Consider the following 22445-nt stretch of genomic DNA (forward strand, 5'->3'; position numbering starts at 1 on the left):
ATGAAGTGTATTCTCTTCCATTAGTGAATCTCGAGATTTTGATTTTCTTTTCAGATAGATTTTCTACTAAGGCTTTAACTCTTTTAATCTCATAAAAACAAGATCAGAGTCTTTATTTTTAATAAAATAGATCCAAATTTTTCTAGAGTAATCGTCAACACAAATGATATAGTACAAAAAACCACTAAAGGAAGTGGTAGACATAGGACCATATAAGTTTGAACGAATGAGTTTTAAAATGCATTTAGATCTATTTTCACTACTGTGAAGGTACCTTTAGTGTTCTTGCCTAAAGCACATCCTTTGCAGGTCCCTTCATGTGCATGAGCAAGTTTTGGTAGGCCAATAACCATTTTCTCCATAACGGGTAGTGCTCAAAAATGTAAGTGACCCAATAATCTATGCCAAATTTCACTTGAGTTGAATGAATTATGAATTAATGCTTGAGTAGGAACAAAGCACAATCTATAGAGATGCCCATGTCGAACTCCAATAACTATAGCTATTTTGATATTAGAATTCTTTGGCCCTATAATAACTTGACCACTTGTAAATGCAATGTGGTATCTCTTGTTTCCAAGGCTAATACTGAGACAAGATTCGCTTGATTCCTGGAACAAACAGAACATTATTTAATTATAGGGAGATGTCATAATTTACTTTTAAGGAGGCAAATCCAATTCCTTCAAACATAATTGGAATCATTTCCAATAGTCACTTGGTCAAAAGATTTACTTAAACTCTTTTGAGTGTCCTCTAAATCTTGATTCCTCTTGTAAACAATCTATCTTTAATTGATCAAACTTCAGAAACTTTGATCTTGCACCAATGCCTCGGACAAATTCCAAAGAGTCGGGCAGTCCATTTAGGGAAAGCATTGATAATTTCTTACCGCCAACAAGATTACCAATAGTTGAGAGTCAGTCTCTTAGTTCAGAAATTTTCATGAAGTATGACATTATTGATTCTCTTTTAGTCATTATAATTTGGTGCAACTTTTGTTTGAATGCAAGTGTTCTGCTAGTGTTGTTAATATCATACATGTTCACTAATGTCATAAACATTTCTCTGGCAGTCTAAAGTTTGGATATGATTGGCACAATGTGTTCTTTTACCATCCTCTTAACCTTGATGCTGTTTTTCTTCCATTGTTGAATTTCTGACACATTAGTGGGTGAAGTATTATCATCTACCTATATCATTCTCTTCTAAACTTCCATGACGTGGAGTTTGTAGCACCTTCTAGTCTGTCCTCCACCTTAAGTCTGTTTACCATTTTTATATTAAAATATTTGGCTATTAAAGAAGATCAAATATTGATATTGCTAATTATTAGTCTGAATGTAGATCTTTATTTTAAACCTGATACCATGTTAAAAAATTCTAGACTAATAGCAATTACTGGATAAGACAATTTAAATTTTGATTCGGATATGAATAAAACTGGAGAGAGAATACTGAAACTTATCTGAGATATGAATGCAGAAACTGATATATCTAATATCAACAGTTGCTTTAAATAATGGCCGGCTGAATAATGATCACAAAGTGCACGATATATCTGCTGTCTTTCAACAGTTGCTGTGTGTAAATGGTCGGCTGAATAATGATTACAGAATGCACGAGCTATCTGCTGTTTGAACAAATGACTGTCAATTATAATATTTCCGCAGTCACAAATGGAATCCTGTGATTTATCTATCCTTTTCTTTTCCTGACGTTGTGCATTTCTCTATCTTACTTGCAACATGGGTGTCGATGTTATATATGTATCGGCAATAGTTAAAATTCAACCGACGCACCAGTTCAAAGGACTCAATACTCCGATTACCATAAATGAAATATGTTAGTCCACATCGAGCTAATGAAGATACTATGGATATTTGATAATATTAAGTTTTAACTATTAGAGACATTTATTGAATATAAAATGTAAGAGGAATACATAATTATATATACTGGATAGTTATAAATAATGTATGCCTCAAATAATTTATTTCAGACATTATTGTAACTCAAACATGTAAGCTTTCCGAAGCTAATTTTCATTTCTGGAAATGATTGTGTTCCACTTTTTCCATCAACGTTGGATCACACTCTGTGATCCATCATCAAGATGAAAGAGCTAAAGGAGAAATTCATGCTTCAAAAAATGACTTAACCCATATTAAAAGATGGGCAACCAAATTAGAACTTACAAATCTAAGCAAAATAAATATTTCATGCTTCAAAAACTAACTTAACCCACTAAGGTTAAAATAAAACATGGACAATTGAATTAGAACTTACAAATCTAAGCAAAATAAATATTAAAATATAGTGATAAATATCCTGACAATTCTCATGCAGAATATCTCATTCTGAAACGTTTACCAAAATTATTATTGAGAACAACTTTTTGGCAACTAATAATCAAAGACTCAAATCAATAGTCCATCACAGCAGTTTTTCTCAAAATTGAACTGAGAATTTGGTTTTTTGGAAGGCAGACAAGGTATCCGTCAGTGTGAAGTCTGAGCTATAAATCTGATACAACTGTTATTCCCAACTTTACATCATGACTGAAAAATGGAAAATAAACAAAACCGTGCTTGCATAGACTCGTAACAAATGGATAATTTCCAATAAAAAATTATTTGAATCTGGTATTTAACTTTCTGGAACATCAACAGAACATAAAATACTAGCTTAAATACTAGATCTTCTTCTCATCAGCTTCATCAGTTACTTCAGAGCTGGTTGGCTTTGGTAACTCAGTTGTTGAAGGCTCGCCTTCTTTTTTAACTTCTGTCTCAAACTCTTTAGCTGCCTGTGATCAGAGAAACATATAAGAAAAACAATCAAACTGAACCTCTTCACAATTTGTGCATAAGCAGCCCTAAACTTTTCAGTTCTTAAAACTCAACAGCTAGAATAAAAATATGGAACCTCCAAGGGCGCATGGCATAAAACTCTAAGACACTGCTGAAATGCCTCATTCTGGAGTACACTTCAAGCTTGCTGTGATTTTAGCTTATTTTTCTTGAATACACTAGCCTTCGCCAAATAATGAGCATGTTGCTTAAAAAAAAGGATATCACTGATTATGGTAATGCCAAAAGACACTAAAGAAAAATAAAATTCTATAGAATGATATAAAATGATGTATAAGGTGGTAGGCACTGCCTCTATTTCTAATACTCAACAAGTTAAAAGAGGGGAAGCTGAGCCATTAGGGCTTTAAACCCAATACTATAGAAAAGCAGGATTCAAATGCAAGGTATACATCTACATTTATAAGGTACACTAACAAGGTGCACAAGACCTGATGGTATACCTGGTATTGCAAGCATAAGTGACTTGACGAAGCATAAGAAGATGGTTTCCACTCTAACATCCCATAAACAAATAACTTGGATGGACCAAAGGAAGGCGAGGTTCAAGCCAATTTCTTCAAATTCAAAAGAAAGACCTTAATATCCAACCTAATAATAGTTTCCAATAGCCCAAACAACTCCCATAATATACAAAATTGTCCACTCATGAGCACAAATCTGGAACCAAACATTCTCCGTGCCTGCTCCCCATCCTCTTTGTTCTCAGACTTGTGTATTCAACTGTATTCCACTAGGAATCCTCAATGGTGTATCAACTAACAATCTCCCTTGGCTTCCTTTAGGTTCATAGTTACTCATCTAGATCTACTAATTTCCCATTCGAAATAGTAACCTCCTATGCAGGATTCACTTCATGTGTGGGGAAATCCTCATCCTATACAGTAGAGTCAACAACAAAATCTCTCTCGTCTAAGACCTCTATAATGCAGATTCCATTAAAGAATCCCATCAACCTCTTGAAGCTCCTCAGTTAAAACCTAAAAAATTCCTTAACCCTTGAATTAGGTGCCTCATACTTATTTTTGACCCATTGTGTTGTACCAATATGAAATTCTTCATATACTTATTTTTCATGTCAAAATAAGAGTCATTTTTCAGCCAGTTTGTCACTGTTGAATTGTCTCTCCTATTTCCACTGATGTATTTTGAGCCTGGTTAGTGTCATTGCATAGCCAATAGAATAAACTTTCCAGCACATCAAACGCGAAAGAAGCCAAGCTCAAATGCAAGAGAAACATCTAAAATTGTCTGAGGCATTTAAAATTGGAAGAGACAACTGACTGTGCATCTTTGTAAAATTTGCCCAATATTTTGAAAAGCGGTGGGAGGGGCATCGCACCCCTTTAATCGATTTGCCCAAAGGTTCAAAAGTGATGAGAGGAGCATCTACAGCACACTCCTTTAATCAATTTGCCCAAAGGTTCAAAAGTGGTGAGAGACATCTAAAGCATACACCTTTGAACAATTTTCCCAAAGGTTCAATAGTGATAAGAGAACTAAGGCACACACCTTTGTATGGATGTCCAAAATAACCAAAACCGACAAGAGCACCACAACAGGTTGAAACAGGTGAAAAAGTGCACTTTCGATCTAAAAGTACATAAATGAAGAGAGTAAAATGAGAAAATTGGTCATAAAATGTGGGTCTAGAACATTGGAAAGTGGCATATGAACCTTAAGTTTTGATTTTGGTTTGAAATTTGGAAAAAGGAACAAGGAAACACACCAAAAAGGAGAGTCACTGGTGCTGAAGGTAGAAAAGATGTTTCCATCATAAATAAAATGGCAGTTTGAGTTATTTGTCATTTGAGATATGAACTTAGTTTTTTGATATGTATGTAGAATCTCTTCAAGTTTGTCGCCTGACCCAATTCATAGACTTGTTAAAAATGTTAGGAGTTTGATTTCAAATTTTCATAGTAACATGGCTAGGTATAGGAATCATTGCTAAACTTACCAGAGGGACCAACTGATGCTGCAGAATAGCAATTTAATATTTTAGCTATTATCATCTTTGGCAAGCCACAATTATTAGAAGAAATATATTTTTAGTTTCTTATTTTCAAATAATTTATTATGAACATTTTGTTGTTTAGCTGATTTGGACAGAAGCATTAGCTTTTAATTTTTTATTTATCTTGAATAAATTGCATTGCATGAGCATGCAAAAACTAGTTAAAACTTATAAATAAACACTCTATGCACTTAGTTTAAAGCCAACAGTGATCTTATACCCACACATTGCTGAAATTCCCTGGTTCTATTATCTAGTCTGTGTTCATTTGGTAAATCAATTTTATTTTACTATTGCAGGTTTTGTACTGAAATCTTCATTGTAATGGTTATTGTAGCATTATATGGAATTTCCTTTACTCGATTTGAAGAATTGCATCTTTGTTTAAAATTCCAATTCTTGTTGTTGCATTCTCTTTGATGTCTATCTTTAGCACATAATGATTAGTTATCCTAGCTTCAACTGCAATTCCCTTTATTTGATTTGCAGGATCCTGTCTCTGTTTACAATTCCAATTCTTATGTCTTCATTCTCTTTGATGTCTATTTTTAGCACATGTGGTGTTTAGTACCATGTAGATTAGATCATTCATGTCAGTTAAAAATATTATAAAATCTCTTTTCTGTGCATAGAAGAGCTGCCTTAGTGAATAATAGTTGGCTTCCTACTGCACCACTTTTAATATGGTGTCATGTCTCAAAACACTTCAGTAAATAAAATGGCTTCACATACGAAGCAGAATCCCAGTCGAAGTCTCCTTTTTTTCATTTTGTACATTCTACTAGGGACTATATGCAAGTGTGTTGCCACACAATGCCATGCTCGGAACAATACTCTTCAGAGACAAAATTAACATATTTGCATGAACAATCTGATCTCAAACTTTTACTTGTGTCCAAACTGCTTCACAAACATGGGCCTACATTTAATGCACTTCTCTAAAGTCTAAGAAAGATTTCATGTGAAAAATCTAAGTATTTTAGGGGAAAATAATCAATGGTAGTCAACATGTACCTTGATCTTGTGAGAGGATTGATTCATAGGGCACAAGTCAGAATGTACATGTTACAAATGCTCAGAACACCATGCCTTCCCTTTTTGAAACTCTCTAGTGGTTTTTTCCAAGAAAAGATCCTTTGCACATGCTTCTTGATGGAGAGATTGGAGACAACTCATGGAACACAGCTTGTTAACCCAATAACTGAATGCTGCTGAAAGTCAGGTATTCTAGTCTCCCTTGTAACTACTTGTGACATCATCTACCATGGCCATAAGTTCACTTTGAACCTTAATTCATCAGAATATCACTGAAACCTGTGAACTTGCAAGCCTTTGCTTATCAATTTTGCCATCATTGATCAAATTTAAATAATTATTACAATTGTCACAATGAATTTGTCAAAACAAAGCTCAACCTTCCTAAGCTCAATTCTTTGATGAACAAACCATATTCACATATAAAAGTGGTGATTAAGTATCATCAAACACAACATTGCCACTAAAACCAAAAAAAAGATTTAAAACATCTGACGTATAAGCTTGCTTAACATCTGCTTTGCCAGGCTCTAGCTACCATCCTTTCCCATATGAGTGCAACCAAAATTCATTGTGAAATCACACTTGAGAGCCTATTCAGGATCAGTATGAGTTACGAGAACATTATTTTCCTTCACTTCCTATATTAGTTGGTTCATATTCTTGAAACAAGTGTCCTCAATACATCCAGGCTTGCCACAGTGGGTACAATCCTTGTGCTTCCCTCCCTTGTGACCACCCTTGCAATCTTCATTAAAGCTCTTCTTGATCCCATCTTCAATGTCAGCTTCCTAGATGCACATTTCTGTTTCTGCAATTCTCCTTGATGTTCTGCTTCTTCCCCTCCCACGAAATTGTTGCCTCGAACCAAGCACACCCTTTAAGTGAGCTTCTACAATCAATGGCAAACCCATGGCATCAAAAGAAATCTACATGCCATATTGCTTTGTCATGGTTGTGGCGAAAAAGAACAGGAAGAGGAATACATCAAATGGAAGCCTCAAATAAGAAAGCACGATCTCAATAATATCACTGTATTTGTCCTTCTTACACCCCTGCAGTAGTTTTATTAAAGACAATTATTCAATTATGAGCTCTCAATGTGCGTATGTGTGTGTGTGTGCCTGCGTACATGCCCGCAGTGCATGCACATGTGTTCGCGCACACACACCCGCAAGCATGCATGTGCATGCCCACATGTTTGCACTCACTTGCTGTGTTTGTGCTTGTGTGCATGCATGCATGTGTGCGGGTGTGTGTGCATGGGGAAAAATCATTGTGTTTTCCTCACTTTCATTCATCCTCTTCGGCAACAAATCATATAATGAATGCAAATATGGTATGTAGACAGCAGAACTTAAGAGTAGTCGCAATCTTCCAATGAAAGAGTGTGCATAGCTGTGAATTTTGTTCATAGCTTTAGATGGAGGATCATTTCTCTGTTTTTGGGGAGCTTCCCTCTGAATTTGCAGAGAGGTTTGCCTCATGTGCTTGTTCATTTTGTGACATGTTCCAAGAGACGATTGAATTGATGACAGTACAATAAACTGCACTCTCCTGACCGAAACTGAAGATTTTTGCATTATCTAAATAGTCCTTAATCCTTTAAAATGTCAACATGTTGAAAGAAGTTATCTCATGATTCAACTTGAAAACCTTGACTAGTTAACTTGTTCAGACTCCAAACAATTTCTTCAAAGAACTGAATATCTCCTCCAGAGTTTTAGACTTCTTACAACGAAAACTAAATTTAGATGCAACAGTGATTTGTGCAAACACATAACCTAACCTACCCTGTTGTAGAATGCATTTTTCTTCTCAGATGAATAGAATTACATCCTATCAGCCACAAATCCTTTGACATCAAAACAATCTAAATGGAGCATTCCCACAAGCAAATTATGTCCTGATACACCTAGAATCCTCTCCATATTCCCAAAAACTTGGACCACAGAAGTAGTTTGCAAATGCTGATAAAAAGAAAATCATAATAAAGCATTCAATCAAAACTAGCTTTCCAAAGGTGCAAAAGCAAATTCAAAATAAGTATGACAAAAATATAGTTCAAGTTCTCTGCTGATATGACAAAAATATGGTTCAAGTTCTCTGCTGATTTTATTTTATGATATGTGCGTTTACTTTACTATAATTACTAGCTGAACAACCCCTGCTAACGAAACTGATGATGGAATGGTTGAATAAACAATTTGGGATAAATAGTAGAAAAATGCCCCAATGATATAGACATGCATTGACTACTCAACCAATAATTTGGGGATCTTTGTAATTATTGCCAATTTTCACACGAACCCTGTGGTCCTAGTTAGATGATGCCACATGACATGGCATGCCACATCACCTATGGTGATGTCCTTGTTGTCATGTCATGCTGACTTTAGCATCTAACTCGTTACCAAAACACACAAATTTTGAGGAGAGGACAGGAGGATTTGAACAGCCAACCTACTGCCTTGCAGCCACATGCTGTGGTACCCAGTACCAAGCAAATTTTCTACATGACAATCACACGATATGCCGCCTCAACCTCCACATTACTTCTAGTAATATCACTCTTGCATGTCATGTTGCCTTTAGCAACTAACTCATAATTAAACACACAAAGTTTGAACGGTTTAAATCACTGACCAGAAACCTGCTAGCCGCTTCACATCACATCTGCTTGGTAACTGCAAGCACAATTACCTATGCCACCTGCTAGTTTTGAAAATGACACAAATTTATCCCTATGCTGCTCCATGCCCTAGTCCTTAATCATACATGTAACTTGCCACTACGTCAATGCATTGGTCACCAATACAATCACCTACCAGCTCAAAGGCGACTAGGCTTGAATTTTTTTCCAAAGCAAATTTGAGAGATTTGATGGCCAAGATTATTAGTGAAACAAATGTAGAAATCTGTCATGTTTTTTTTCACAAGAAATTCAAATACGAGCCACAACATAGTTAAGATGGAACTCTTTAGAAAGCTTGCACCTATTTCAGCAAGTTTTTCACAAAGACCAGCCTCATGGATTCAATCCTCGTGCAACAATTTTATCCTGCCATAAAATTCTGCGATTTATTCAAAATTGGAAAATTAACTTGTCCATTGCTCACAAATTTTGCTGGATCGCAATCCTCACAAAATTGATCTTTTACACAAAACAAAAGTTATAACTCAAAATATTTATAGTATGTTGCCGCTACCCTAGACATCCTTACAGAACAAAGGATCAAAACCCTCGACTTTTAATCCCTAAGCTTTGATACCATGAACAATTATACTTAGAGGTCCATAACTCAACAAATAACCTTCATGTCAATACCCATCATCGCCACTTTGCTTGATCAGAATCCCAGAAATCTTACTAAAATATCATGTATGGTTTAATAAGACCATTTGAAGCATAAGGAATGTTCTCTCTCACTCTTCTGTAATTAGTAGGTCAAGCACATCTTTAATCATCTTGTTGTGATTCGTGATGAATTCACCAAATGGTTCTTACTAAAGCATCTAAACTGTGGCTGTGAGGGAAAATACACACAAAGCCCACTTGAAATTGTGCAAACTCAATTAGAGACTTTTAGAGAAAAGAACATTTGAAAGAAGCAAAGAGAAGAAAAGGCAAGCAAGCATAGGGCAACTAGGCACTCATATTTCTAAACATGCTTCATTCCCTTCAAGTTTGAGCATTAGTGTTAGCCCTAGAGTTTGAGAATTAACTGAATTTCTGATATTGTACCATGCACCTCTCCAAGTTCCCAAGCATCAATTGAGAGCATGAGTTAGAATGTAGACAAATATCAAGTTGCAAAGTGCAATTGGAGACTGTTTTGAGAGCATGGGTTGGAATGTAGACAAATATCAAGTAACAAAGTGCAATTGGAGACTGTTTGGTTTTTATTGTTCAATTCCATTTTATATGGGATGTAATTAGTTCTTCATTCAAAAAAAAGAGCAATTTTTATTGACTTAGCTCTTAAATTTTAGAAGAGGTGGCTTTTAGTTTTTCTAGATTTAGAATACTCATTTTTTTGTTTCAGATCTCCTTTTCATCTTTGTTGTTGGGGCAGGTCTCGAAGCCCCTTATAAAGAGAATGTGGTAGATTAAGCTTCATTATTGATAAGTTGTGTGAGACATTACAAAATAAGTGTTATACCACCATGTTTGACAGATAGGAGAGACACGATGTTGAAGTTCCTTAATTTTTCTTAGTTCTTACACTACAATGGATTTCTTAATCCATGAAAAATAAAAAATAAAAAAATTCATTTGAGAGATCTCAAAGAAAGTTGTGGCCGAGTTGGATGAAGACAATGTTGTGAAGGTCTATCATCCTAAAAAATTAGCACATGTAACAACATGCTTAATTAGGACCCAATAGAGTGCATTTTGGTGTTTTTGAGGTCCGAATACCCGTTATGCTTGATCCTGGCAACATGTTAATCTTCCCCTTGCATCTTTCACCCATCCCGACACCCTATCCAATTTTGGTCTCATTCTCTAGGGGACAGAAATCCAAGACCGTTATGTACCTAGGACAAATGAATTTGTTCTCTCACTGAGGGTTGTGGCCCAAATTTAGCCTGGGGCCCTACCAAGGTGCTAATGGAAAATTTGTCACGGTCGGCCTAGATTAGTTTCGAATTCTAAAATGATATATTTGAGCATTAAAACTCTCTACCTCTCCTCATTTTGAGAAATTTTCATGATCCATTATCAACTACAAGCATTCGCTATCAAATTTTCAAGCAATCAATAGCAATTGAGAAATTGGATTCAAGATTTGACAAACCCTCCAAGTCTATAATTCTTCAAGATCATTCAAGCCATACGCAATCTTCTCCAATTAAAGCGAGTTTCTCTCCCATGACAGCCAAGTAGAGGAATTCTCTATCTTCTTTAAAGAAATTCTCAATCAGGCAAGAAGATTCTTTCTTCCATTCACATTGTCTCTTCTTCAATGCAAGCGATTACCAAGAATATCTATATTCAAGATCTAGAAGTGGCATTAATAGATTCATTCTTTTCTAGGGCATCCTTAATTCTGCATTGCATTCCAAGGTCAACTCCTTGATTTCAAGTGTATTAAAGCATCTTCATGGGTATGAGCAGTTTCTACATCTGTCCATGAGGGTCTATGTAAGGTGAATCAAACATTTACCTTTTTACATACTTTCCTTCATGCAATTTCATTTCATTTTCAAGGTTGATTCATAAACAGGGGTTTGACCAAGGAAAACCCCTTTAGACAACCTTTTCCCTGTTTTTCTTTTCTTGTGTGTAGGAACAGGTGACAAAGTTATTGGACAAATTACATAAAGATAGTAAATCCCTGGAAATTCTGTCCAAAACACTAGGGACAAATTACCAAAACCATTTTGTACCTATTACAAATCACATAAACCATTTTGCACCCTATATTCTGTTCCCAAATTTCAACCACAGGTCAGAACTACATTCCAGTTTTTGTTTATGCACTTTTCAGCTCTGTCAGTTTTTTATCAGCTTTTTCTAGTTTTTAGTCACTTGCATAAATTATCATTTACATAACATTTTCCCACCATTCCATTTTCATTATTACATATTCAATGAAGGATCACTGTCCCATTCAATGCTTCAGTCTTCTCTTGATCCTGGTGGGGCATCTTCCTTCTGAATGTCTGATTGTGAAAAGGGATGTGTGAACTTACCTATTTACCTCATCTATGTATTTCACATGTACATTTTTTAGCTCAACTCTTTATATATACTTTTGATCCTCTTGGCATGTATAGATCTTCTTTGAATGTATTAGATCTTCATATTTGATGGTTAGATGCGCTTTTCATTAAAATTGTTATTTTGCTTAGTTGAATTATCTCTTTCAAATTTCACATTTGCATTAGATCTATCTCAGTTTCATTCTCTTGTGCATAAGTGTTATTATTTTTAGTCCTACCTGTAGCATTCTAGTTAGGAAAAGTCGTAGACTTATGAGTTCCTTTGATCCCAAGTCCTCTAATTTTCCTAGGAATCTTGAAAAGACCAACATGCCTACTAATGATACTACTCCTATTATTGTAACAACTCTTATCACTCTTATCATGATGAAGATGAGGCCTTGAGAGCCCCTCCTGTGCAAGTTCAAAAACTTCCTCATGATTTTGAAGAAAAAAAAGGAGCAATAGTTAGGACAATAAAACTTTAATCCCGAGGTTATCTCTGTAGCAGAGGGTTTGAGAAAGATAATTCATAATTGCAAATAGGGTTCTAATATCTTGTGTAGTATCTCTCATCTCATTGATAACAATGTCAAGCCTATTAGAGAGGTGCCCAAGAGCTAGGTTTTAATCCACCTACAAGTAGTGTTGAAACCTTCATGCCTATCTCTAGCTCCATTCCTAGTTTGTCCACTTATGCTTCACCCATTATAACTACTTCCATTCAAAATATCATCCCTACACATGTTAGCATTCCTAATCCTATTGTTTCAACTATTCCTTCAAGTGTTTCATGTGCTTCCTTACTATCACCAATGCACACTTATAATAGTGTTCCTTTTTCATATTCCATCATTCCTTCCATTTCTAGTAATGGTCCAAACATTTCACACATATCTCCTAACATTCTTTCTACCAGTTCTACTATTAGTAGTTTGGCTCAAATTGTGTCTTCCTTGCAACAACAAATTGCTTCCATAACCCAACCCAAGTTCAACATGTCTACTTGTGACATTGTTAATCCTTTGTCCTTGGATATCATATGTATCGTTATTCCTCAATACATGGAAATTATCGCTTAGAGACTTGTAATGGTAAAGGTGACCCTTTGACCCATGTAAAAATCTTTCAAATATTGGGTAGTGATTCCTCTCATGATCATAGGTTCAGGACCAAATTATTTATTAGAACCTTTCGAGATAAAGTCTTGCAATGGTATTGTTCTTTGCCTCTTTATTCCATTGACTTCTTTCTTTCAAAAGTTTGCTAATGCTTTTATCCAACAATTTCAAAACAATATTGATCCTAAGTTTTCTTTGAATGATTTAATGCATTGTAAACAAGGTATTAAAGAAAAAGTAATTGATTTCATTGGTATATTTAAACACTTATATGCTCACATATCTTATCATGTCCCTGATATTGATGTGCAACATATTTTCATTTCTAATTTACAAAAAGACATTAGAGATAAGATTTTGCTTTCTGATTTTTCTTCTTTCACTCAATTGTGTGTAGTGCTAAATAATTATCAGCTTCAAGTGAGTCACTTTGAGAGCACCACTTCAATGGCCCCAATTGATAAGAGTGATGTTGCATCCAAATCCTATAAAAAGTTTCAAAAACCCAAGAACTTCATCAAGATCAATAATTAATCTAACAATGTTGATGAGCAAATGGCAACAACATACAAAGGTATGGCTCTTTTGTCATCTATTTTTAGAACTTCTCGTAATTTTACACATCTTTCTAAACCCTTTTATAATATAATGTTGAAGTTGATTAATGCTAAAGTGTAGCTCTTCCCCTTATTAGGTTGATTGACAAATCTAAACCTTTGCCCAAATCCTTCGATCACAAAGTTTTTTGCCAATACATAATCAACTTGATCATGATACTGAGAAGTGTTTCCATTTGAAATTTGTTAATAAAGACCTTGTGATTCTAAAACTATATATGTTGAGGGTGTTAATGATCAAGGAAACAAATATGTGGTACCTCCTAACCAAAACTTACAAATCTATACCAATGCTTTGTTGTCTCATTTGATCAATACCTCAGTCTTTACCTTCTTCTTTTGCTCATGTTGTCAATAATGACAATAAGTGTATTGAAGCCAATAATGTTGCCAATCTTATTGATTAGTCTAAATTTGAACCTGAACATGAGCTTTGCATTACCTTTGATCCTAGAGAGAGGACTAAAGTACCCAATGGTCCTCTTTACATTGTTGCAAAGAATAATGATCTCTTTTCTCATGGTGTCCTTATTGACCCTACTTGCACGGTGAATGTGATAACTGAACAAATGCTTTACACTAGACAATCGCAATGTGATTTCTATGAAAAATTTGATGTGGTGATCCAAACTTGCAATGGATTCACTTATCTTGCACATAGTTCTATTACATTTTCCGTAGAAGTTGGTGGACGAACTTTAGATGTTACCTTTGTTTTCATTCCGACTTTCGATCAATATCAAGTCAGAATTGGTCTTCCTTGGCTCACTTCCATGAAAGTTGTAGCCTTTCCTATTCAAGTGTTTGAAGTTCCCCATAAAGGAGAAAACATCACTATTATTCATAGTCTCCGACAACCTTTAGTACATTGAGAGTTCTTTGACATTAACTTCTTCGGGCCTTATATGCCTCAACCAACTCAATTCCACAACAACAATCTCTTTCAATCATATACAAAATACAAAATCCAAAAACCTTGTGAGCTTAGCAATTCTACAGATGTTTTATCTCCTTGTCATGTACTTAGACTTCTCCCTGCACCTCCTACACATATATATGCTTATGTTCCACCTACTATATCTTGTAAATGTTTTGTTGATGCTATCTCTCAACTAGTGAGGCTCCTTCTATTCTTTCTCCTAAAGAAGAAAAGAGATCGATGTTGATTGATCCTGAAGCAAACTAAATCTCTAGCAAAACCAAGCATAATTGTTGTGCTCATGGTCGTCGTCATAAACGTCATGCTAGAGCCTATAAACAAGCTTCCCAAAAACTTTCTTCTCCTAAAACACCTATTGATGCTTTCACTCCCTTTGATCGGTCTATGCATAACCCAAAGGAAGAAGTTAATTTGAAAAAGATGAAATTGAACAAACATGATATTCTATTCTTATCTTGGATTCAAATTACAATTGATTTGGATGAGGAACATACTTTGATGCTGATGTTTTTGATGTTCCTAATGCAATTAATGATGACATTCATGCTAGTGATTTTGATAATATGTATGAGCTTATTGGTGTCAAACATAATTTAACAGCTAGATTTACAAAACAATTATCTCATAGTCCTAGTAAGAAATGAAGTGAGCCATCTTCACAGCATGGTCCTTGTTTCCAACTAGCGATTGTTCCATTTAGCGTGTTGGATATTGCTCCTCTGGCATGTTGCTCACCTTCCCTAAACACTACAAACCAAGATGGAGGGGGCAAGTGATATGTCGGATTAGCTCCTTTTGTGTAGTGGATTCTTTGTGCTTGGTTGTTGTAATGTGCTCCCCCCATGATGTGTTGTTTTAACTTTTCTATATGTTTTGGTTAGATTTCTTTAGATGACCCTTGTTTCTCTATTCACACAAGGTGATAAAGGAATCTAACTTTCATGAAATTCCTCTATTTGTATCTCGTTTCTTCTATATTATGTTTCATGTTATGTTGTGCATATGCCAATGTTCATAAATGTGCCCTGGTGTTGTCTAATTGGAAATGATGCAACACGGTAGCTGCCTTTTTTTTGTCTCAGTGATGTCAGCCCAAAGTGAATCTTCTTTGTGACTCTTATGTGTCATTCTTCCAATTCTATTACCTTTGGGGAATGATGATAATATCATCTTGGTGATCATGCTAATCCCCAAGATAGCAGATCCCTTTGTGTTCCTTTGTCATATGTTTCCTTTCCCTTATTATGTTCTTTCTTGGGGGCATCTTGTAGAGGAAATGTTTCTTGTGGATGCACAAATGCTTCGTTAAAGCCATTGCTACCATTAAGGAGTTTGTCATCGCCTTAACATGGAGGCATACACTTTGCTCCTTGTTTCACATTTTGCACACACATACACAACGATTCAATGAAATCTCTCTTGTAAATGGATAAGGAAACAATGGTTTACTTGTGTTCATCTTTTCATTTGGTTGCTTAATAGAGAGAAAGCTTTCCTTACAAATTGATCCTCCTTTTCTAGATCCCTTAATAAAGGCAATGCTTTTCTAAAGGATTGCTCTTCTTTTCTTTTCACTTTGGAGACAGTGCTTTCCTTAGGCCCAATCATCCTTTTGGGTCCCTTAATAGAGGCAGTGCTTTGCGTAAGAACTGGTCTTCCTTTCTTTGATTTCTATGGGGACAATGCTTTCCTTAGGCCTAATCACCCTTTTAGAGCTCTTAACAGAGCCAATGTTATCCTTATGGAATGACGCTCTTTAATGGGTTGACTAGCTTAACATAGCTTGCTAGACTTTCAATGCCATCTTTTGTAGCACTTTCTCTTTTGCTAGGATAGTGACCATGCCTCTCTTTTTCCCTCTCTTCCAAGAAATGCCTCTTTTATCTTGATTTTAGATTTGATGAAGACTTAAGTCAATTGGGGGCTTAATGTTTCTTTGTCTCCTTGACCTTGATAAGATTATTCTTATGCATTGATCTACTTTATCATGAGTATGAGATTGTCTCATACTCCCGCTAAAGTGGGAGCTAAATTATCATCCTTAAAAGTTAGCACCCATAAAGAGATGCTTTATTGGGACCTATAATACCCAATTTTGGTGATTTTGAGGTTCAAACGCTTGTTATGCTTGATCTTCACAACCTGTTATTCTTCCCCCACATCTTTTGAGCCATCCCAACACCCTTTCAGATTTTGGACTCATTCTCTAGGTTATAAAATGCCAAAACAATTTAGTCCCTGGGATAGAATGAATTTGGCATTTTGCCCCATAGGGTTTTGGCCCATGGCCTTATGTTGCGTTGCTTGTGGGAAATATGATCCCGTGGTCGGCCTGGATTATTTTTGAATCTCAAAATGATGGAGTCATTATAAAAACTCCGCGTCTCTCCTCATTTTGAGATACTTTCATGATCCATTATCATCTGCAAGCATTTATTATGAATATTGAAGCAATCAAGAGCAATTCAGCAAATGGATTCAAGATTTGAAAGCAAGCATCCAAGATCAAGTTTCTTCAAGTCTCCAATTCTTCAAGATCATTCAAGTCAAAGGCAATCTTTTCCAATTGAAGCAAGTTTCTCTCCCATTATGATCAAGTAGAGGAATTCTCAATCAAACAAGAAGATCATTTCTTCCATTCACATTCTCTCTCCTTCATTGCAAGTGATTATCAAGCATATATACATTCAGAATCTAGAACTGGAGTTCATAGATCCTTCCACTTGTAAGGGCATCCTTGATTCTACGATACATTCCAAAGTCAACTCCTTGATTCCAAGTACATTCAAGTATCTTCATGGGTATGAGTGATTTCTACATCCATCCATAAGGGTTTATGTAATGTGAATCAAACATTTACTTTTTTACATACTTTCCTTTATGCAATTTCATTTCATTTTCAAGGTTGATTTCAGGGGTTTGACCAAGGCAAACCCCTTTAGACAACCTTATCCCTGTTTTCTTGTGTACAGGAACCGGTTACAGAGATGACAGAAATACAGAAACATCATAAAATGTTAGAAGATCCCTACGAAATTCAGTCAAAAACACCAGGTACAGATTGCCGAAACCATTCCCTACCTGGTATAGATCGCCAAAACTATTTTGTAGCTTGCATTTTGTTCCCAGATTTCAGCCACAGGTCAGAACTGCATTCTGGTTTTAGTTTCTGTAGTTTTCAGCTCCCTGTCAGTTTATATCAGCCTTTTATTTCCAGTTTTTCAGCCCCTTGCCTAAATTATCATTTACATTGCATTTTCCCATCATTTCCATTTTGATTTTACATATTCAGCGAAGGATCATTGTGCATTCAGCACTTGAGTCTTCTCTCGAGCCCAGTGGGGCATCTTCGTTCCAATGTGTGGAGGTGAAAGTGGAGGTGTGAATTTGCCTATTTACCCCATCTCCCTATTTCCCATAATGTACGGAAGGCAATTACAAATAATGCAGAAGATTGTTTTGTTGAATGTAGACAGCGACCCCCCCCTCGCCCACACCTTTTCTTGACTTCTTGTTCTATTCATTGCCTTGAACTTATATTTGAAAATGTAGACAATTTTTTTTTGGTCAAGCCCATTGTGGATTGTGCTCACAATATTCAATAATATACAACTATGCTTGGGTTCTCAACCTAATGAAGGAGCATTCAATGGAGTCTTCTTCTCTTAAAATATTTCACTTTCCAACCAAATTTATCACATTCCAATTTTTGCTTTAACTAAAGGCTGCTTTGACACATATGTTTGTTACTAAGGAGTCTACCCAATCTTCATACGTAAGAGAAAATATAGAAGTCAATAGTATCAATTCAGTCTTTGATGAGCAATGCTATTGTCTATGGACAAAGTAATAAATGATCTTATTTTGATCCTGTTTGGTCCACTTTACTAGATTTATGTTTTTGTTTGTTCTCTTCTTGAATATTAGAACTTATGTTATTTCTAAATTGATCTTGGAACCTTTAGCTAGGCTCTTTTTTTCTGTTGACAGGAATAAGCTCATAATGGGTTGTGTATAAGCACATGTATATGACCAGGGAGGCCATTACAAGTGGGAGGTCATTTCCTAAATCCAACATTTGGAGTCTACTTACATTTCCAGTTAGGAAACAACAAATATACTTCTCAAATCATCTCACGTGATTGTTTGTCCTCAACTTTCCATTTCATTAGCAAACTAACAGAGTATGTTTCTAAATTTTTGTGAGGAGAGAAGGGTAATTGAAATTATATTCAAAAGCAATTGTCGAGTCCTGTTGTGATAAACTAGCACTTATATCCCACTTGGTTATCAGTATCGTCTTCAACTTTGCATTGAGTACACAATAGTGTATATGGATTGAAGTGTCTTGAGGCAAGAACCATGACTTCTCAATCTCAGAGATGTTTTCCCAAACATCAAATTTTTCATCTTTTTCTTTTTGGACAAGTCGAGTATGACTAGACATTCAGTTAATGTTAAATATGCATGTCCACTATTGTTTTCTTTAAGTGAATACATGCGTAAGTGCAATTTCAGATCAACTCTATCACCATTGTCCATGCTACAATAACGGAATTAAATCATGATAATATATTGTATTATTGTTATACAAAATATGTATGGCAAGAATGTGTCACAAAGTCATGTGAAAATTGTAGATTATGTTGTTAGGAAATCAACTGCCTTACCCATATTTCAATCCCCAAGTAAATATGCCTGTCGGGAAAAACCAAGCTATAAGAATTTTTATTTATATAAATGAGCTCAACTGTATTTAAGTTCTGCATTAAACATAAAGAGAAAGCCTTCAACACACATAGAAAATATCTTTCATAAAATAGACAGCACCTGATCATCAGCCTCACAAATCTTCACAATTGATCTCGCTATATGTTTTAGACCTTAAACCTTCTGACATAAAAGCTGATGAATCTCAGTTATCACCTTCATCTATACCAACTACATCAAAGATTTTTATATCCAAAAAATGCAACCAGTCCTGAATACTTGCCTTTCAAAAATTTGAAAGATTGAAAAAATATTCACACTGTTTTATGTATATCAGTAGTATAAATGATATACTTACTAATATTGTTATTAACTTATGTTCCTTCTTGTTGTCGTTGTTGGTGCCATCATCATTGATGTTGTCCTTGTTGTCATCCCCAAAGTTGCTGTTATTGTTATGAATTAAGGGTCTCTACAAATTGTTAATCATCCATTCTCCGCTCCATTGATAGTGTTAGTGTGTTGCATAAATTTAATGACTTCTACAAGGTCTCTTCATGGAGTGGTCTTCCCTAGCCAACGCGTTTGCTTCCTTGATGCAAATATCATGCTTAATTGCTAGTGAATGTTCTGCCAATGCTACTCTTCTATTGTGCCTAGTATACCAGCCATTCTAAATTACTCTCGTTTGCAAGGATTTACCCATTTCTCCAATATGGGCTTCCATAACATTGTAGGATTTGTCTCTACTTTTGAGAATTGTATTAGGAAAGCTACACAGCAAAAACGTCTTCCTGGCGCAAACTTTTCAGGGGAAATAAGCAAAAGTAAATCTAAATACAGAGATGTGCAAGAAAACGAGAATATGAAAATACCACGAACACAAGGCAACCACAGACAGCCAAATTTAACAGGGGAAACCCTTTTAGGAAAGAACCCACCACCCAAGAACCCGAGCAACTTCTTTGTATTACAGTAATCAGTATTACATACAATGAACTACAGATTCTTGCACAAGCTCACAGGCTCAGATTGTGTTACAATGAACCTGACTTTCACCATGCAAGTCCAATGAAACATGCTGCAATTTACAGTCACTGCAATTTGTTATGAAATCTGGTGCATTAACTGTCAGAACAAAAAGGTTATTGGCAGCCTTGGCACTCCTCCATTTGACAGTCCCAACGGTCACTCATCCATCCGATGGTCACTCCTCCATTTGACAATCTCGACTGCCACTTCTCCATCTGACCGTCTCAAATGGTGTGTGGACATCGTTGTATAATAGATACTATTCCACTGGCATCACTAAATGCTATGGCATTATTGTACGCTCTATGGGTGTTTGAACTCCATCCGTACAGTCTTCACTTGGACACCACCCGTACAGCAACTCCATAAGTCGTATCATATATCACCATATGGCCCCTTCAACCACATGGAGCATTAATTCCCTAGGGCGACTTGATGGTCACTCACTCAGGCATTGAGCCCCTTCGATATCAGGTCACTCCTTTCGGCCTCAAACACTCCCTTTGGCCTCAAACACTACCTTCGACTTTGGACACTCCCTTCAGCCTCAAAGACTCCTTCGGACTTGGGTCACTCCCTACGAATGACCTTCTGTATACAGTGAGCAACCACCATACAAAAGAGTCACCCATACAATGACCATCGTAAGTACGAGTCATTTCCAACAAATTGAACAATAGACTGATTAATCATTGCCACCCGTGTTTTCATGTAGGCTAGATGTTGTGTGTAACGGTAAAACTTTAAAATGAGCAATGGCAAGGAACTCCAAAAGCCAAGCTAGTTTTCACCATGTAAGCTGATCATAGTTATATGGCTTAAATTAAAAATGACTCTATACACTGCGAAGTAAGAGTCGATATGATAATTGACAATAATTTTGCAAAGAGATGATCATATATCCACTCATAGTACCTGAACCACACTAATCACGAATTTTCGAGATCAACTTTGGTGTCAATTCATAAGTTATTAATCATAATGCATGGGATAAGCCAACGGAGATAAGTCAAACCTCTGAGACAAGCCGCTACCAGGGAAGATATTGCGAAAAAATGTAAAGCCCAGTTGCCTTTGTGTAATAATAGGAATTGATTTGAAAGATATGCTAGAGAAACGAAGAAGCAATAATGCTTAGAAATTTGCCATTTTGGGTACCTGAGCCGCTTTTCCTTAGCCATAATGTTGGCTGGAAGTGTTAAATTCCCATGAATTTAACCCCCTTAAGAACAACCAACTAACTGCGTTATTAATGATGAAAGTTTTAAGAAGATTGAATTGTGAAGATGTTACAGACATGTCATTTACTTGAACTCTCTCCCATATATCTTGCTGACATTTTTTTCTAGCAAATGAATTGTTGAATTGTTTTTTACCCTAAAATCAAAAGTTGGGGAGAGGAGGAGGACCTGTTGAAAGCTCTTTACAGTCTTGCCAAGACTTTTTCCGATTTCAGGCAGCTTTTTGGGGCCAAAAATGAGAGCAGTGACTCCTGCAATCACGACCAGCTCAGGCACACCTAGTCCAAACAAGCCTTGCACTTTGAGACTATCCTTCCTCCTCCTCCTGCTTGCCAAGCCTCCCATTCTCATGCATAATACTCCCTTCTCGCCTCTCGTAAAACTGCACGAGCTCGCTGGACAAACAAGGCCTGCAATGGGTAGAGACTAGAGTTTCCAATTTCACTTCCAACATGAGCATTAGAAGAAAAAGGGAAAAGAGAGAAAGGAGTGAACCTGAGGTCGAAGGAAGGTGCCCTGTCCGACCATTAGGCAGGCCTGTCACAAGCTTGGTGCTCGCCATCACGTACATATGGATTGATTCACTGGTTCCTGTCTCTCACTTCCTATCTGGATAAAGTTTAAACACGTCAATATTTTCATTCATTGTTTACATACTATAAATTGCACCCAATCTGCTCGCAAATCTAAATACATCTCAAGCAAGCTTTCGGTGTAGGGTCCCATGGAGGGAAGCCCGTGATAAATTCTCTCAGTTCTTCACAAAATTAAGTGTTGTTAGTATTTGCCAAGGCTAGGGGAAAGACCAAGTACTTCAACACCTTAACTTCACACTTATCAAAATTTTGTAAGTAGAAATTTCAAATCACTCTTAATTTTTTATAGCAGGCAAGTCGTCTACTTATAACTAAGCTTTCAAATACATGTCATCAATTATGATGCCACATCAGCATGCTTTTTGCCAAGTTGTCCAAAACAACCCAAATAAAAAGTGAAACCATTGGTCGTGCAAAAAGAGTACCCATACTTGCACAGCTGATGTGGCATCACATCATTGGTTACTTTTTAGAACAAGGTGTGCATTTTCATTCATTTTTTGGTAATCGTCATTGTACTAACAACTTTAAAGTCACAAGTATTGGTGCAATGTTGT

At 36.1% G+C, this 22445-nt stretch overlaps 1 protein-coding gene across 1 annotated transcript; it reads right to left on the reverse strand.

The window, feature by feature from the left end:
• Positions 1–2278: 2278 nt before the first annotated feature.
• On the reverse strand, positions 2279–21918 carry LOC149574958 (Bacterial sec-independent translocation protein mttA/Hcf106). The gene is made up of 3 exons (XM_089814806.1): positions 21788–21918; positions 21461–21702; positions 2279–2809 (listed from the first exon to the last, which is right to left on the reverse strand). Exons 1-3 carry the CDS (start codon positions 21861–21863, stop codon positions 2696–2698), a joined length of 432 nt encoding a protein of 143 aa, XP_089670932.1. The 5' UTR covers positions 21864–21918; the 3' UTR covers positions 2279–2695.
• Between the last annotated feature and the right edge of the window lie 527 nt (positions 21919–22445).

Source organism: Cupressus sempervirens, chromosome 2 (genome assembly GCF_028749045.1).
Source record: "Cupressus sempervirens isolate cs-2001-9-10 chromosome 2, ASM2874904v1, whole genome shotgun sequence".
In the NCBI taxonomy this organism is placed as follows: Eukaryota; Viridiplantae; Streptophyta; class Pinopsida; order Cupressales; family Cupressaceae; genus Cupressus; species Cupressus sempervirens.

What these genes read in the sequence shown, in the direction of transcription:
- LOC149574958 (XM_089814806.1), bottom strand. Translation starts at nt 21,863, where the DNA reads ATGTACGTGATGGCGAGCACCAAGCTTGTGACAGGCCTGCCTAATGGT. An exon ending in GCACCTTCCTTCGACCTCAG is followed by an intron (nt 21,703 to 21,787) that starts GTTCACTCCTTT and finishes TACCCATTGCAG; the next exon opens with GCCTTGTTTGTCCAGCGAGC. An exon ending in CTGTAAAGAGCTTTCAACAG is followed by an intron (nt 2,810 to 21,460) that starts GTCCTCCTCCTC and finishes CTCTGATCACAG; the next exon opens with GCAGCTAAAGAGTTTGAGAC.